The 18,491-nt window shown below is 47.9% G+C and overlaps 1 protein-coding gene across 4 annotated transcripts in view; it reads left to right on the top strand.

Moving 5' to 3' along the window:
• The window catches only part of Pla2g4f (phospholipase A2 group IVF), a 14,322-nt gene extending 7,318 nt beyond the window's left edge, over positions 1 to 7,004 (top strand). For 3 of the 4 annotated variants that reach the window (XM_021193683.2, XM_021193682.2, XM_021193681.2), the window contains exons 12-20: positions 1,705 to 1,841; positions 2,069 to 2,291; positions 3,379 to 3,493; positions 3,673 to 3,810; positions 3,891 to 3,998; positions 4,121 to 4,336; positions 4,680 to 4,846; positions 5,875 to 6,061; positions 6,331 to 6,990. In XM_021193683.2, the coding sequence (XP_021049342.1) occupies positions 1,705 to 1,841; positions 2,069 to 2,291; positions 3,379 to 3,493; positions 3,673 to 3,810; positions 3,891 to 3,998; positions 4,121 to 4,336; positions 4,680 to 4,846; positions 5,875 to 6,061; positions 6,331 to 6,554 (1,515 nt within the window). In that variant the 3' untranslated portion in view covers positions 6,555 to 6,990. Of the gene's footprint in view, positions 1 to 1,704; positions 1,842 to 2,068; positions 2,292 to 3,378; positions 3,494 to 3,672; positions 3,811 to 3,890; positions 3,999 to 4,120; positions 4,337 to 4,679; positions 4,847 to 5,874; positions 6,062 to 6,330 lie in introns of all 4 variants that reach the window. The other variant, XM_021193680.1, reaches the window with a different exon arrangement.
• Positions 7,005 to 18,491: the final 11,487 nt, after the last annotated feature.

Below are 18,491 nucleotides of genomic sequence, written 5' to 3'. Positions count from 1 at the left end.
TGTATGTCTCTCTGTGTGTGTGTGCTCTTGTGATGTGTGTGTCTCTCTCTGTGTGTGTATGTATGTCTGTGTGTGTGTGTATGCTCTTGTGATGTGTGTGTCTCTCTCTGTGTGTGTATGTATGTCTGTGTGTGTGTGTGTATGCTCTTGTGATGTGTGTGTCTCTGTGTGTGTGTATACACCCAGGAGCAGAAGCTCTCTTCTCCCGTAGTCTCCCTTTTGAGACTGGCTCACTGTTATCCCAACTGGCCTCAAACTTGCTTTGTAGACCAGGTAGGCTTTGAACTCACAGAGAATCAATTGCCTCTGCCTCCCAAGTGTAGTGATTAAAGGCGAGTGCACCACATCCACCTCCCCAATTTTTTTTTAATGATAAGTGTTACTACTGTGTAGCAAAGGCCTGACCTCCTACGTTGTTCAGACTAGTCTTGAACTTATGATCCTTTGCCTCAGTCTCCCAAGTGCTGGTATCCCACGTCCAGCCCTCTTCATCTTCTTATTAGGACACCAGTCCTGGCAGGTTGAGGCCCTCTCCTAGTACCTGATTCTAACCATATTACTTCCTTATAGGCTCTATCTGTAAACAGAGTCATCTATGAGGGCCTCGACAAATGATTTTTTTTTCCTTTTTAAAAAAAAATTCTCTCACTGGGCAGCGGTAGCACATGCCTTTAATCCCAGCACTGGGAGGCAGAGGCAGGNGGATTTTTGAGTTCGAGGCCAGCCTGGTCTACAAAGTGAGTTCCAGGACAGCCAGGGCTATACTATACAGAGAAAAAAAAATCTTCTCTCATATATTATATCCCAACTATAGTTTCCCTTCCTTCTCCTCCTCAAGTCTTTCCACCCACTTCCCCTCTCTCCCAGATCCACCCCACTTTTGCCTCCCCTCAGAAAAGAGCAGGCCTCCCAGGGACATCAACCAAACACTACATAACCAGCTTCAATAAGACCAGGCACATACCATCACATCAAGGCTGGACGAGGCCACCCAGTAGGAGGAAAGGGTCCCACGGCAGGCAACAGAGTCAGGGACAGCCCCTGCTCCCACTGTTAGGGTCCCACAAGAATACCAAGCTTCTACTCTAACATACATGCAGAGGACCTAGGTCAGAACCCTCACAGGCTTCTTGATCTTTGCAAACCCCCATGAGTCCCAGTCAGTGACTCCTCCAAGACCCAGAGAAGCTAAGTAACAAGGAGGGCTTAAGGGGGATGCGAGGATCTCCCTGGGAAGGGGAAATAGAATAGATTCCATTGGGGGATGAGGGAGCAGGTGGGGTTGGGAACAGGAGGGATCAAGTTGAGAGGGAGAAAATACTGGGAGAAATGACTAGAATAGGGGAGCATTTGGGGATCAAGGTGGAACCTAATACATTGGAAACTCCACGGAGTCTGAGAGAGTAACCCTAGCAAAGACTCCTAGTAATGGGGGCCATGGAGCCTGAGCCAGCCATCTTCTGTAACCAAGCAGAACACCCACCCAGTGACAAAACTGTCAACCTACAGTTTATCCTGCCTTCAGAGTGTTCTGGGATCTCACACATTAGTTTTGTCATCTATAACATGGGAAGGGACGCTCACTGGGTTTCTGGGAGAATTCAGTGAACTAATACATGGTAGTGGATAAGCCAATGCCTGCCATGGATATGCGGTAATACATACAGCCCAGTGCTGTTGCTATCAAATGGTTGCTGTGTTCAGGTACCTGTGGTAGCTGTGTTAGGCTCTGGGGGTGGAACCAGAGCCATGACTTCCCTGTACGGCAGCCTGGCCGGGCTGCAGGAGCTTGGTCTTCTGGATGCTGTGACCTACCTGAGTGGGGTTTCCGGGTCTTCCTGGTAAGTGAGGTGGGGTGGAGCACAGAGCAAACCTGAGCTATGAGTGAGTAAGGATGTCCAGGTGATCAGACGGAGTCCCTGATATGGCTGGGAGCCTGCCTTCATGGGCTCAGGGTGAGAGAGGAGGCTGGGTCCCAGGGACATATCTGAGGGAGGGAGCAGGATGGCGGGTGTACCAGGGGGAGGTCTGTCCTCTAACTCCCAAGCATCTGCCCTTCCATCTGCAGGTGCATCTCTACACTCTACAGTGATCCATCCTGGTCCCAGAAGACTTTGCAGGGCCCCATTAAACATGCCTTGGCTCGAGTCTGCAGCAGTAAAATCGGGGTGCTGTCCCTAAAGCAGTTTAAATACTACTTCCGGGAAAAGAGGGCCTGGGAGAGCAGAGGCCACAGCATGTCCCTCACTGACTTTTGGGGCCTCATCATTGAGTATTTCCTGAACCAGGAGGTAAGAGGACAGGAACTGATTCCATTTTTTCCCATTCCCTCTCCCTCTCAACACTTATCTTTGGCCTTTCTCCTATCTTACTCATGGGCTAGAGCCCAGTAAAAGCATGTGGTTCTCAAAGTGGTTCCTGCCTGCCTCTGAGGCACAGTGCCACACCTACTCATTGGCAAATGAAGCCCTGACCCGGGCCACCAGCGTGGTTGCTCTTAGAACTGCAGGCCCAGCGCACGCCTTTAATGCCAGCACTCGGGAGGCAGAGGCAGGCAGATTTCTGAATTTGAAGCCAACCTGTTCTACAGAGTGAGTTCCAGGATAGCCAGAGCTACACAGAGAAACCCTGTCTCGAAAAAAACAAAAACAACAACAAAAAACAAACAAACAAACAAACAAAAGAACTGCAGGCCCAGTCTGTCAGAGGCAGGGGGTTCAGAGCAGCTGAGCCACAGTGTGTAGCTCTTGTTTGGAAGTGCGTGTCACCTGTGATACTGCATTCCTAAGATAAGAACTTAACACCTCCTCGTGGTTTTTCTTTGTAAAGGAATTAGACTGGTTTTTCAGGGCTTGGAGAGATGGCTCAGTAGTTAAGAGCACTGACTGCTCTTCCAGAGGTTCTGAGTTCAATTCCCAGCAACCACATGGAGGTTCACAACCATCTGTAATGGGATCTGATGCCCTCTTCTGGTGTGTTTGAAGAAAGTGACAAAATACTCACAAATATAAAATAAATAAATCTAAAAAAGAAAGAGAGAGAGAGAAGGAAAGAGAGAAAGAAAGAAAGAAAGACAGAAAACAAAAAAAGAAATTAGCCTGGCTTTTCAATATTTCCCTAAATCTGTTGGTCTAGCTCTCTCTAGTCTGATATGCTTTCTGGAATGACAAAGGATGGGGAGGGCGGTCCCAGAGGCACTGAAATTATAAAAAACCCACAGAAGTCTTAGCTCTGCTGAAGTCTAAAGCAATAGTCTGTTCTTGACAACATGAAATCCCTCTATGGGCGCACCACACCCCCCAGGGTATTGGCATCAAGCCCTGGGGGTAGAGAACAGGGATCCCCCAAACCAAACTGTCTACTTTCTCTCTTGCCCAGGAAAACCCCGCCAAGCTGTCAGACCAGCAAGAAATGGTCAGCCAGGGTCAGAACCCATACCCCATCTATGCCAGCATCAATGTCCACAAAAACATCAGTGGGGACGACTTTGCAGGTGCCTGGATGTGGGAACAAAGGAAGGAGACAAGAAGGTGGTGGTAGGAGGGTGGAGGAGATGGGGCCATTAGGTACAGGTGGGAGGTGCTCACAAGCAGGGACCTTGGTGATTGGTGGAATTGCTGGTTTGGGGAAGGCGAGATTCCTGCTTAGTCACCAGGACCCTGTTCTCCCCAGAGTGGTGCGAGTTCACCCCCTACGAGGTTGGTTTCCCCAAGTACGGGGCTTACGTTCCCACGGAACTCTTTGGCTCTGAGTTCTTCATGGGCCGGCTGCTGCATTTCTGGCCAGAGCCCCGCATCTGTTACCTGCAGGGTGAGTCTAGACTTGGAAGCTTGGAGAGAGGTGGGGCTGGATCCAGGCTCTGATCTCAGATCCTGCCTGTCTCTCTGTAGGTATGTGGGGAAGTGCTTTTGCAGCCAGCCTGTATGAGATCTTCCTGAAGCTGGCAGGCCTAAACCTGAGCTTTCTGGACTGGCACAGGAGGAGTGTCAGTGTCACAGGTGAGAGCAGAAGCCACCACCACTTGCCAGCAACTTGCCAGGACCCTGGCAGAGGGATGAAGATTGAGAGATGGACAAAGGATGGTTCCTCTTCTCACTGTATCTCATTGCCTCCCATCTAGATGACTGGCCAAAGTTACGGAAGCAGGACCCCACACAGCTACCTACCAGGGTCCTCACCCCAAAGAGTTTCTTCTCTCAGGCTGTGCTGAACATATTCACGTCCCGCATTACTTGTGCCCAGACCTTTAACTTTACCCGAGGTCTCTGCCTGTACAAAGACTACACAGCTAGAAAGGACTTTGTGGTCTCTGAAGATGCATGGCATTCACATAACTGTGAGTTACAGGCAGTTGTGAGCTGCCATGTGGGTGCTGGGCTTTGAACCTCCTCGGTCCTCTGGAAGAACAGTCAGTGCTCTTAACCTCTGAGCCATCCATCCTGGGAAGGGGAAGTTACAAGTGGATCCTTCCTATATACACATCTGGCTCGCTGGTAGCCACATTGGTTTTTATCTGGGTATTGGAGGAGGCGGAGTCATGGCTCCCAACTGCTGATGGGGAAGACTTTCCTGACTGCTGAAAGTTGGGAGGCGGGGTAGAAGGGCCAGGGTGAGGGACTGGGAGTGTCGACGCAGAGAGAAGAGGGTCACCAGCAAGAGCGGCTGTACTTATCTCACAGACAGATCCCCTGATGCCTGTCCCAACCAGCTCACACCCATGAAGGACTTCCTGTCCCTAGTAGATGGAGGCTTTGCCATCAACTCGCCATTTCCACTGATCCTGCAGCCACAGCGGGCTGTGGACCTCATTGTGTCCTTTGACTACTCCTTGGAAGACCCTTTTGAGGTGAGGAAGGAGGCAGGGGTCTTCTAAAAAAGTAGAGGAAAGGAGAAAGAAATCTCTGTTGAGAGAGAGGCTGGGTTTGGGTGTTACCGTTGGTGGCTGGGTGCTTTTTAAACATTGTTGACAGATCTCCCAGCTGGAGAATTCTGGGATTATAAAAGTGTGTGTAAAAGAGGGTCTCTCAGGTAGATTCCTGACACTCTGTCCTAGAGACTGTCCAATTAGGATTCCCTGCTCCACCATGGGGCTGAGGTTGCTGTCCTTTGTTACTATGGTAACACCAGCCATGAAGATCCTTTAAAGGAGACACCTGCAAGGTGTGCCTCAAAATCTGTAGTCCATCAAATGTGGGTCTGGTGGTCTCTCTGACATCCTCTTCATCCCCCTTGTCCAATGACTGCCTAGGATTGGAGAACAGATTAAAACCTCCACCAACCCTACCCTTGTAACCAAGCCCCTTAACAGGGAACGGAGGAGGCATTGGAGAAGGGACGGCCATATTAGGGGCAGGAATGAAAGACTAGCTTGATGGTTGGCCCTTGTTAATTATTGCTAATTCACTATGCTCTCTCTAGACACTTACTTCCAACTGTCTTAGTTAGGGTTTCTATTGCTGTGAAGAGACACCATGACCACAGCAACTCTTCTAAAGAAAAACATCTAACTGGGGCTGGCTTACAGTTTTAGAGCTTTAGTCCGTCATCCTCATGGCAGGAAGCATAGCGGCCTGCAGGCAGACACAGTGCTGGAGAGGTAGCTGAGAGTTCTATCTCTGGATCTGCAGGCTGCAAGCAGGAAGAGAATGAGAAATACTTTGTCCAACAAGGCCACACCTACTTCAACAAGGCCACACCTCCTAATAGTGCCATGCCCTATGGGCCTATGGAGGCCATTTTTATTCATGCCACCACACCACCTTTATTTGGCAAATAGAAAGGTGTCTCAGAAAGTCACTCAGCTATACAGAGCTAGCATGAAGCCTGAGTGTGGGGGAGTCCAGTTGGCAAACAGAAGCTTACCTCTCTGTCCAGGTCTTGCAGGTGACAGAGAAGTACTGCCGGGACCGAGGGATCCCCTTCCCAAGGATTGAGGTGGACCCCAAGGACTCTGAAGACCCCCGTGAGTGCTATCTGTTTGCCGAGGCGGAGGACCCCTGCTCACCCATTGTGCTGCATTTCCCTCTTGTCAACAGGACCTTTCGCACGCACCTGGCCCCAGGTAAGGGGAAGTCACAAGCCTGCTCTATCCTTCAGGGGAAGATGGGACGATAGTCTGAGAGCATTGCCTGGAGGGCCTGGACTAACCTCCACTGCCTCGACCTCTGTGTCCACAATGAGCCGTCTCTCCCTAATGGGCCTGAGAGTTAAGATGGCCTCTCTCAGGGAGCAAGCCAGATCACCTGTGCGGGGAAGAGTCCAGGGCTATGAGCTAGCTCCCAGTCAGCTTCACAGAGCACTCCAGCCTAGGCTTGCTTTTCCCACCCCCAGGTGTGGAACGACAAACGGCTGAGGAGAAGGCGTTCGGGGACTTTAGCATCAAAGGGCCAGACACCGCCTATAGCACGATAGACTTCACCTATGAGCCCAAGGAGTTTGATCGCCTGGTGACCTTGAGCAGATACAATGTCTTGAACAACGTGGAGACCATCAGGCAGGCCCTCCAGCTGGCTCTGGACCGGCGGCAGCAGGCCGGGGGAAGGGTTGGGGGCTGATGAGATGTGAGTCGGAGGACTGCAGTGGAGATGTGATGGAGGACCTTAAACCAGAGTATGCTGAGGGAGAAGGAAGACTTTAAGCAGCTTCTGTTTTCCACTTCTCCTTCCCAGAGAAGATGGGACACTGTCTCTCTCTGAGTGCTTGGGGGTCCTGTGCAGGAGAGAACAGAGTTCATATTATATTGGGGTTTAGAGAGAGCCAGGCAGCAGCTTCATCAGGGGGCACACCCCCACCCCCACCACAGAAGGACCTCTGGAAAGAATCCAGGCACTCAGGGCTTCACCACAGAGCTGTGGGCTGAGGAACCAGCTGCCCTTACACTGATGCAGAACTACAGCTGCTCACACTTCCACAGAGTGGCCCAGCTCCAACCCACTCCAAAGCCCCGGACTCAGTGATGTCGAGAATAAACAGCAGCTATGTGGGTCGCCAGCCTGTGTCACTGAGCCCGTGTTCTATCGGTTCTTCTCTCCATCCTTTCTCCCTGCCCCCACCCCTCCTCAGAGGTCACCAGGCTTCCCTACTAAGGCTCATGAAACTTGTACCAAGATGACCCATCCTGATGGCTGGGCACATCGCTTTACCCAAACCACGTTTTCTGCTTCATATATACAGCTGCCGCACTGTGCAAATACTGCCTTCCCATTCTCAGGAGACAAATGGGTAATTTAGATGGGGTTGGGTGAATGGACTATTGCATACATTGTATATGTGGGTATATATTCCCATCTATGGTGGGCCAGTTAGTACCTGTTCCTTCATGTGGGATGAGCAAATAAAGTGGGGGGTGGATCTAACCTGGATTCCTGCATCTGATGATCTACATGGATCCCCCTCTTTCCCATTTCTCCTGATCCACTTGGGACCTTCCAAATATTGAGAATAAGTAGAATTCCAAACGGTAAAGAGGAGATCCATCCTGGTTAGGCTGTTTCCTGCTGGGGACAGCATACCATGACATGGATGGCATCTGGGACCCTGAGAAACAGGAGACACATCCCTCCAGGGGACCCACCATCAGAAATAAGGAACTGCTCACAGCAGGCCTGGATGGAGACATCTCGGAAGCCTGCGGCAGCTTATTTATAAAAAAGTTGTTCCCATTTCTCCTGAACCTTAGCCCTGGACAAGGGCTGCATAGGTCACACTGTGTGTGACTGCTTTTTAGTTGGCATTGGGGTGCATAATTATTCTATTATGTCTGACTTTCCTATTTCTTTCTCCTGCTTGGGTGAATTTTGTGAAACGAGATGTTCCTTGATGTAATGATTCTTAAACAATCAAAAACTGAGGCATGGGGCACAGCACAGCACAGTCCTAATGGCCCAGGTGCATGCTGTGTGTTCTCATCTTGGAAACAGTGGAATAACTGCACAGTGGTAGTTCCAGATTAGTGCTTGACTTGCAAAGAAAGTTTGAAGAAATTATGTTTAGAAATTAAGAAAATGAGGTAGAGCCAGAAAGCGAAAGAATTTACTGGAACTATGAAAATCATTAGTATAAGAGACACAATCATGGGATAAATGGAATAAAGAAACACAAACACGGGATACTTTAATTCAGAGAGGGAAAAGCTATTGAAGTTATGAAATGAGTTTTGCATACATTTTGAGAGTGGTTCCTGATCTCCTTTGGATATGCATGAGTATGCAAGTAAAGATTAGACTCCTGAAAGAAGATATGGAATGCATAAAATTCTGTGCTAGTAGAACTAAGTTAAAATTCTGGGTCTCTTAGGAGAGTCATTGTGTGCAACGTGCAGAAGTAGAAAGCTAGCAAAACTGCCGTGTTAAGGGTTAACTTGACTCTTTATGGCCACTGCATGGCACCTTTGCCCATGAGAGCTCAGAGCTCTGAAGTATAATAAGTCAAAAGTTAAAGTTTAAATGATAAGTTTGCAATTATTATTTTGTCCACAGGCCTGGGAATAGGGGAAGCTTGAAACTTTGTGGATCAATTTTTTTTTGTTTTTTTTTTNTTTTTTTTTTTTTGGTTTTTCGAGACAGGGTTTCTCTGTATAGCCCTGGCTGTCCTGGAACTCACTCTGTAGACCAGGCTGGCCTCAAACTCAGAAATCCACCTGCCTCTGCCTCCCAAGTGCTGGGATTAAAGGCGTGTGCCACCACGCCCGGTGGATCGACCGTAATTCTTAGTTCTTTGTGAGATGTCATTCTTTTGAATTTGGTTTGGTAATGATTATACAGTGTCTTTTATTCTACCTGCTTTATGGAGTAACAATAAAAGACTGGGGCAAGTTAAAAGGGAAGGAGAAAGTGTGTGTGTGAGTGAGTGAAAGAGAATGCATGTGAGGTGTATGTGAGATGTATGTGAGTTGGTGTGAGGTGTGTGTGAGGTGGTGTGAAGTGGTGTGAGTTGGTGTGAGGTGTGTGAGGTGCATGTGAGGTGTGTGTAAGGTGTATGTGAGGTGGTGTGAGGTATATATGAGGTGGTGTGAGGTGTGTGAGGTGGTGGGAGGTGTGTGTGAGGTGATGTGAGGTGTGTGTGAGGTTTATGTGAGGTGGTGTGAGGTGGTATGAGGTGTGAGTGAGATGCATGTGAGGTGTGTGTAAGGTTATGTGAGGTGATATGAGGTGTGTGTGAGGTGCATGTGAGGTGTGTGTAAAGTTATGTGAGGTGGTGTGAGATGAATGTGAGGTGGTGTGAGTTGTGTGTGAGGTGGTGTGAGGTGTATGTAAGATGGTGTGAGGTGGTGTGAGGTGTATGTAAGGTGGTGTGAGGTGTGTGTGAGGTGGTGTGAGGTGTGTGTGAGGTGTATGTGAGGTACATGTGAGGTGTGTGTGAGGCATATGTGAGGTGGTGTGAGGTGTGTGTGTGAGGTGGTGTGAGATGTATGTGAGGTGGTGTGAGGTGTATATGTGGTGATGTGAGGTGTGTGTGAGGTGTGTGTAAGGTGCTGTGAGGTGTATGTGAAGAGGTGTGAGGTATATGTGAGGTGGTGTGAGGTGTGTTGAGGTGGTGTGAGGTGTATGTGTGGTGGTGTGAGGTGTATATTTGGTGATGTGAGGTGTATGTGAGGTGGTGTGAGGTGGTATGAGGTGTGTGTGAGGTGCATGTGAGATATGTATAAGGTGTATGTAAGGTGGTGTGAGGTATATGTGAGGTGGTGTGAGGTGTATGTGAAGTGGTGTGAGGTGTGTGTGAGGTGTATGTGAAGTGGTGTGAGGTGTATGTGAAGTGGTGTGAGGTGTGTGTGAGGTGGGTGTGAGGTGGTATGAAGTATGTGTTGTAGTATGGGAGTGCAAGAAAGTGAGTGAAAGAGCACAACCTCAAGCCTGAGGAGGGAGCAAAAGTGTGCAGCCTCAAGAGATAGATAGATAGATAGATAGATAGATAGATAGATAGATAGATAGATAGATAGATAGAGTGCAACCTCAAACCTTGAAATTTGCCTGTCAGCTCATACCGGAAAAGTTGTCTGAATGTATTCTTAGGAGACCTCCAGATATCCCTGCTTCCAGTTGAGAACCCAGATGCTGCGTTGAGGCGGGACCCCGGCAGTTTCCCTCTGATTTGTCTCCTTGGCCTCATCTTCCTCCACCAGCTGTGCTCTGGTGCCAAGCCACCTGTGTAGTAGCTGAGTTTCTGTACTCAGTGGATCCCTCGCTCACACATGTGCACATCCAAGCACACACGAGTGCTCCAAGACCAAATTTACAGCTCACAATTCCTCTTTCAGTTGGGATGCCCCTTTTCTGGAAGTGCCACCTGCCCTAACTTTGGAGAGAAGCCCCTAGTTCTATCGCCTGTCTACAATAGTCAAAGTCCCATCTGTGCCCCGTGTCCTGTGTGTCCTGGGGCTCAGGCCTCCTGCGGATGTGAAAGTAAAGCAGGGACAGGGAACCTGCTTTGGACTGACACGCAGTAACCAGCTTGGCTCTTCCCCCTCTCTTTTCACTATTGCTGCCTGTCTCTGGCTACCCCTTGGCTTTGAAAGAAAATTAAAATTAATCAGTGGGCTCATGGGGCCTGTGCAAGCCTCTAGTACAAAGGCTGTTAAATCATCCATCAACTGCCTGGCCATATAGATAAGGGAGGTATGCAAGGACGTTCAGCCCCCCAGTGCCTCCCTGTCTCCACTTTTCTCTTGGCTTGGGTTGGACTTTAAGATTACAATCTCCCTGACCTGCACGTACTGTATGCTGAACCAATTATGTGAAACCGTGCCAAATATGCCCCTAACCCCGATTCTTTTGTATATAAACCCCTAGCTCTTGAGCCTCATGGTCGATGCCTCTGTCTCCTGCGTGAGATACATGTTGGCCAGAGCTCTGTTAATAAACTGCCTCGTGGGCTGGAGAGATGGCTCAGCGGTTAAGAGCACTGACTGCTCTTCTGAAGGTCATGAGTTCAAATCCCAGCAGCCACATGGTGGCTCACAACCACCCGTAATGAGATCTGATGCCCTCTTCTGGTGCGTCTGAAGACAGCAACAGTGTGTACTTAGAAAAAATAATAAATCTTTAAAAAAATAAATAAATAAACTGCCTCATGTGTTTGCATCAAGAGGGTTTTTTTTTTTATTCGTGATTCCTGGGTGAGCGTCATCTCGAGGTTGGAGTGGGGAAGTCTCCGTACGGAGGACTTTCAGCTTCAGTAAAGGGAAGTTTATTTGGAAGGTCCTGCTGTGGCCATTGTGACCACTGCTTGCCTGCTGTTGTCGATGACAATGTTTATTGGACTCTCATAATCGATGGCACTTACCACTCATGGAGTACACAGCTAGAATCTTTATTCTGTCTTCAGGGTTTAGGGAATCAAGCAGGACTCTGGCTCCCTCTGGATGGGAGGGGCTTTTGTCTGCTGAGGCAGGCACTGAGAGGATCCTTGGCCACTCCATCCTTTTTCTTAAAGTGGGGACTGCACGCTGGATTCCCTGGGAGCTGAGACAACACAGATGGCCAGGTCTGCTTCAAGCTATGCTCCTTTTCCCAACACCCCAACTTTGTGCCCCCTGGGACTCTAAGTAAGGCTTTCACACTAAAGCTGGGGACAATTTTGCCTGGGTTTCATCTGGCACGAGGTTATCTGATCAGCTTTTCCTGCCTCCCTGAGCCTCTACTATGTTATTTTCCTCTCTTTTCCTTGGTTCCTTAAATACTTCAGGGGGTTTCCTGGGAGCATCTCAGAGAGTCTCAGGGCCCATAAAAACTCATTTATTCAGGGTTGGAGAGATGGCTCAGTGGTTAAGACTGCTCTTCCAGAGGGCCTGAGTTCCCAGCAATCACAGTGACTCACAACCATCTGTAATGGGATCTGATGCCCTCTTCTGGTGTAACTGTAGACAACAACAATGTATTCATATACATAAAATAAGTAACTCTTTAAAAACAAACAAACAAACAAAACCCCACCTCATCCTTTCCCATCATACAACGTCCCTACTTCTTCATTTATTTGGTTTCAAATATAACTTATTTTTCCCAAGGTGAGGTGGTTGTTTCGAGAAAGGATTTCTCCGTGTAGCCCTGGCTATACTAGATCTCACTTTGTAGACCAGGCTGGCCTCAAACTCATAGAGATCCACCTACCTCTGCCTCCTTAGTGCCGGGATTACATACCCAGTTACAAATCATCTTTTTTGAGTGGTTTCAGAGACAGTTCTGTTGTGAAACGTAACCCTTCTGTTCTCTATGCTTTTTATTTCCCACCCGAGCGCATGTGGAGATCAGAGAACGACTTTCAGGACTCAGTTCTTTAGTTCACCATGTGGGTTCCAGGGTAAGCTCAGGTCTTCCGGCTTAGTGGCAAGCACCTTTATCCACTGAGCCACCGCACCAGCCCAGAATCCAGTTCTAAGGATTGTGTGAATCTTGTTTTCCCAGATAGCAACCCTAATTAGCCCCAAATAAAAGAAGTATTCTCTCTTTTTCTCTCTCTCTCTCATTCAAATTGATACTCCTTTTAGGGCTTGAGTGGAGTGACAGTCTAGAATGTACCCGAGTTCTTCTGAAATGCTCTGGCTCTTGTTCATACAAACTATTGGAGGGAGACTGGCCCAGACACGTGGGACACTCCTGGGACAAACTCCTATTTCATAAGCTTAAAGCTCACACACCTGCTATACTGCGTCCAACCCAAAGTAATGGCTGAGGAATGTTTGCTTGAATTTTTCCATGGCTCTTTTCTGTGAAATTCCAGAGGTTCTGATCTGGATTAAACATCTCTCCAGCCCTCCGTGGCCTGCAGTGTAGCACTCTGGATTCCAGAACACCAGCAGGGACTGGACAATGACCGTGCCCCAGGCAGAGGCCCCAGAGGTGGGAACCGGACCTGTTTTCACTGCCCTGACTTGTGGTAGAGCACACAGTAGACATTTGTTAAGTAAGTGGCCTGAATGGTTGGGTGAAATCCCATCCTTTGCAGGGACTGGAGCTAGTCCTTTCCAGTCGCCCCAGAGTGCAGGAGGGACCAGTGGTCTTTGCTGCTTTGTTCTAAGAAGGTCCCGACAGAAAGCTCTCCTGTCACATGTCAACTGCATGAATAACCACTTCCTCATGAGGCAAGCACACAGACCCACCCCTGCTGTGATCTTGACTTGGTAATTACTGCTCTGAGTGTCACGCCCGTCTCAAATCATGGTTCCTGTCACCTGCCCTGCCACTGCAGGGCTTTTACCAAGAACTAGACTTAGTTGGACACTAGTCCCCTCTCCTGTCCACCAGCTGCTTCCTCGCCTCTGTGACACTGTTGTTGAATGCTATTTTGGGGAAAGGTACAGGAAGTACCTTCCTAGAGTTAAAATTATCAGAGAAGAGTTGATTCCTCAAATGACAAATTTTGGACTATGTCTCCTTCAGGCAAGGCTTGGATGCAGGGACACTCTGACACGTGCTGTAGTTTTGGGGCACCCACTGCAGACAGTGGGTCAGAACATGATTCTGATGACCTAGAGGGAAATTCTCCAACCAATCTTTGCTTGGCTTTTCTCAGTTACCAAATATAGACAATAAAACTATCTGTCCTAGAAGGTTGGGAGATAAATAAAAATGTTTTTCATATAAAGGGCTTCTGATAGTGTGGCACAAAGGGTAGGTTCTGTAGAGTCTGAAATTCATGCTAATTGATACAAAGTTAGGAATGAATGTGAATATTCACTTAAAATGACAAAAGATATCACAAAAATTGCAAGATTTAGGTAGGTATAGGGACACACCTCTGTCAACTCAGGGTACAGAGGCAGGAAGATCACGAGTTCAAGGTCAAAGCTTGGGAAACAGCAACCCCCCATGAAAACACTTTTAAGGGTGAAAACCGTCCACACAGAATTAATTAAAAACACCCTGACGATAGTTTCTGATTAACCGTGGTGAGTGCGCACATCGTTCTCCACACAGTTTAGTTATATGCACCGTGACTCCTTCCTCGTTCATCACCATCCTTAGTCCACACAGGTAGCAATCTTTCACCTTGTCTGTCTGAGTAAGAGTTTAAGAGTGATGAGTAAGACTTATCCTCTGTTGGGTGTGGAGGTACGTGCCTTTAATCCCAACACAGGATCTCTGGCCATCTGAGATGAGCTCAAGGCCAGCTTTATCTATCTATATATATATATAAAAAGATGCCCTCCCAAAAAGTCAGAGCAGCACCCTATCCAAAACAGACAAAAAAAGAAAGAAAAATATCATTATTATTTATTATATTATTAATGGTGGTTATGACTGTTTAGCTTTTGTTTTGTTTCATTTTTTGTTTTGTTTTGTTTTGTCGTTTTTGTTTTTTCGAGACAGGGTTTCTCTGTATAGTATAGCCCTGGCTGTCCTGGAATAGTAGACCAGGCTGACCTCGAACTCAGAAATCCACCTGCCTCTGCTTCGCAAGTGCTGGGATTAAAGGTGTGCGCCACCACTGCCCAGCAGTATTTAGCTCTTTTTTTTTTGTTTTTGTTTTTGTTTTTTTTTTGTTTTGTTTTTTGTTTTTTGTTTTTTTTTTTGAGACAGGGTTTCTCTGTGTAGCCCTGGCTGTCCTGGAACTCACTCTGTAGACCAGGCTGGCCTCGAACTCAGAAATCTGCCTGCCTCTGCCTCCCAAGTGCTGGGATTAAAGGCGTGTGCCACCATGCCTGGCCAGTATTTAGCTTTTTAAAAGACAGAATTTATGTTTCCCATGATGGATTTGAAGTAGCAACTATTCTCCTGCCTCAACCTGCCAAGTGCTAGACTAGGATAACAGACAAGTATACACCACCACATACAATTTACATTATAATTACATTACAATTTACATTATAATTCTTGAATTTCCCGTCTCAGAAGGGGAAAAACCGGCAAGGTATAGTCATTGCCTTCTAGGAAGCGTCACAGAGCCAAGTGTGGTGGGCACACTTGTAGTTCAGCACTGGAAGGATCTGGAGTTCAAAGCCAGTTTCAGCTACAAGTTAGAGGGCAGCCAGGAATACCTGAGGCCATGTCTCAACAAAACAGAACAAATAAACAAAACAAAATAAACAAACAAACCACCCCCCCTTTTCAGGATGGGACTTCTGTTTTAATCAGGTGTTAATAATAATAATAAAAAAAATTCCCCAGAACACGATTATCTGTTTCCAGGGAGGGGGTCGCAGTCATCTGCTTTCTGGCTGAATGTATTTCAGACCTTTCTGGTTTTTTTTTTCTGCCCAAGTCTCTGGCAACCAAGGACATATTTACAACTCCTTTTGACCTCTCTCTGGCCTTGGGTCCTCGTGTCACGATGCCAGATGAGCAGGCACAGTGGGTGGTAGGCATATGTGAAGCTGACCGCCCGCCACGTGAAATAGTCCTATAAACCCGAAATCAGGGAGTGTTCGCTCCATGGCTCCTTAGCCAGGTCCTAAACATAGCTCCCCCATAGCTGACGGAGGGGGGGGTAGGAAGACAGCGGTCCCCACCTGTTCTGGATACAACGGCTTACTTTGGCAAGTTTTATTAACATACGGATGCCGGTTTGCTTTGATCAAGTTGACCTTGGAAGAGGAACCTCAATTGAGAAAATGCCTCTATCAGATTGGCCGGTAGACATCTCTGTGGGACATTTTCTTGATTAATGATTCACGGGAGAACCACCCTGCACAGGTGGTCCCGGGTCATAAAAGAAAGCAAACTGATTGCCTCACACGCTCTCCTCCCTGGTTTCTGTTTCTGGTTTCTGCCTTGAGTTCCTGCCCCCACTTTTTGTTCATGCCGGACTGTGAGCTTGGTCATAGTGTTTTATCACAGTGACAGAAAGCAAACCAGGACAATGAATGACCTTGAGAACGTAGTGCTCAGGCCTTGGGAGGGATGTGCTAGGAGACAAGCTTAAATGACATCACTGCCCCAACAGCCGCCTCCGTCCAGCCAGGCACACAGTAAAGTGAGCACTGGAAAAGCACACGGTGTTATCATTGGCTCTTTTTCCGGGAGGTTTGAAACCTCCTGTGGTCCAGCAGCTCCAACTTCATCTCCTCCCAGGTTCTGGTCCAGCAGGAAGGACAGAGTGTCTCCTAGAGTTGAATGCACCCAGAAATTGCTCATACCAGCCTGGCTCATGAGTTCAGTGAACCAAACCCTAAAGTCAGGGTGGCTCCTTGAACCCTGACTTTGGATGCCATGTTGCGTTCTATGTTTTTTTTAAATGTGTTATTTATTAATTGTATGTGTATGCATGTGTGTGCCTGAATGTATGCATGTGTACCACACGCATGCCAGAGCCCGCAGAGATTACAAGAGACATCAGATCCTCTGGAGCTGGAGTCATGTGAGCCACCTGATGTAGGTGCTGGGACCACAACATGGGACCTCTGAGAACAGGGTTTGCTCTTAACCACTGAGCCATCTCTCCAGTCCCTACAGGCTGTGTTCTTGAAGCTGGAGGTGGAGTCATTACCTCTCAGGAAGAGGGCTGGTTTCTGAGAGGAAACTGGGAGATTAATTAAGCCTCTGTATATGGTGAATGAAGACTCAGCTACGGTTCATTTGCATAGGCAGCATTGGAGCCGGCTGGGGGTGGGGAGGGAGTACAGCAAGGGTGAAGGATGGTGGAGGGCTAAGACAGGCGCCTTGAACTTGACAGCTTGGTTTAGGACTGCTCTTTGCGTCCCTCCTTGGGTGAGGACTCAAGTAACCTTAGCTCAGCCCAGCTGGGCCTGCCAAACCCTGTGCAGGAGCCACCACCTCCAGACCTCTGTTTGCCGCCTGACTTCGTGTTCTGGACCTTGGGTCTTCTGGGCCTATTCCCCACTTATATCCCCTTATTCACAGTCCATGAAGGGTCTCTGTGGAGTGAGCTCTAGGGCTTGGCATCTCAACTAAGCCAAATCCCAAGCTTCTCCAGGCAATGATTTGGAAAGTGTCATGGAGAAGCGCTGAATCCTGAACATTTCCTGTTACCTGTCGGAAGGCCTGCTGGGAATCTGCAGCGTTTCATTTCGGCCTTCGGCTGTCTTACCAGTGCGCTCTCTCTCTCTCTCTCTCTCTCTCTCTCTCTCTCTCTCTCTCTCTCTCTCCCTGTCTGCTGCCTGCCTCCCCCCATCTCCCTTCCCTCCCTTCCTTTCTTTTTTTTCTGTTTGATTTTTGAGACGGGTCTCACTATGTAATCCCGGCTGGTCTGGACTTCACTATGTAGACCTGTCCTTGAAATCGAGGCCATTCTCCTGCCTCTGCTTCCTGAGTGCTGCCACCATACCCAGTTCATCTTTCTTGTATTTATTTGTGGTTTGTGAACATTAGAAATATTTCTTACACCGTCACCTTTCATTTGTTCATAGACCATTCTCAATTTTCTGCTTTGGCTAATTTAGTAAGCATATACTTTAGATCTTTTTTTTTTTTTAAAGACAGTGTCTTACTGTGTAGCCTTGGCCTACATGTTCTAGAAGGCACTCTGTAGACCACCAGGCTAGTCTGCCTCTACCTCCCCAAGTGCTGGGATTAAAGGCTTGCACCATCATCCAGCAAAGATTTATTTATTTACGTACCTTAGGTGCACAGGCGTTTTGACTGTATGTACATTTGCACTCCTGAAGAGGGCATTGAATCTCATGTGACTACAGTTACAGATGGTTGTGAGCCACCGTGTGGGTGCTGGGAATTGAACCCAGGACCTGATGAAGAGCAGTCAGTGCTCTTAACCACTGAGCCATCGCTCTAGCCGGTTGTATTTTAATGATCTAACATCAATTTTCATGTATATTGATTCACTTTTTCTACCATGTGAGTTCCAGTTGTCAAACTCAAGTCGTCAGGCTTGGTGGAAAGAGCCATTGCCTGCTGAGCCATCTCCTAACCCTTTATTCTTCAGTGTGTGATGAGCTGCCACTCAGGTCATTTTAGGAGAGCACTTGGTGCTATGTGCACACTAAGTACACAGGTGGCTTTCTGAAGCTTTCTTCTATAGTGTTTATGACCAAAGAACTTTCTGACTATGCAGCCTGCCATTTGCTTCTGCTAGAAACCCCCTTGCAGAGATAGGCCAGTGGATAAGACATTTGTGGTGCAAGTGTAGGACCAAAGTTTGGGTCCCCAACACCCACATAAAATCTGTGCTCATGGCAGAAGAGATGGCTCAGACATCACATGCTAATCTTTCAGAGGACCAGAGTGTGGCTCCTGGCACCTCACATCAGACAGCTCACAACTACCCTGTAAGTCCAGCACCAGGGGTTCTGAGACACATGGTTCTCTACATATCCACAGCAAACAAGAACATGCACACACACACACACACACACACACACACACACACACTTAATAAATAAAAATAAATCTTAAGAATACTGTGTTCAGTGAATAAAGTGGGAATAATCAAAACACCTGACATCAACCTCGGGCTGTCACATGTACACATTCATGCACACCACACACACACATCTACACCAGGGAAGAAAGGAGGATGGAAGGGAGGGAGGGAGGAAGGAAGGAAGGAAGGGAGGGAGAGAGGGAGGAAGGGAGGGGAGG

This window comes from Mus pahari, chromosome 3 (assembly GCF_900095145.1).
Source record: "Mus pahari chromosome 3, PAHARI_EIJ_v1.1, whole genome shotgun sequence".
In the NCBI taxonomy this organism is placed as follows: Eukaryota; Metazoa; Chordata; class Mammalia; order Rodentia; family Muridae; genus Mus; species Mus pahari.
This window is presented reverse-complemented; position numbering and strand designations above follow the sequence as displayed.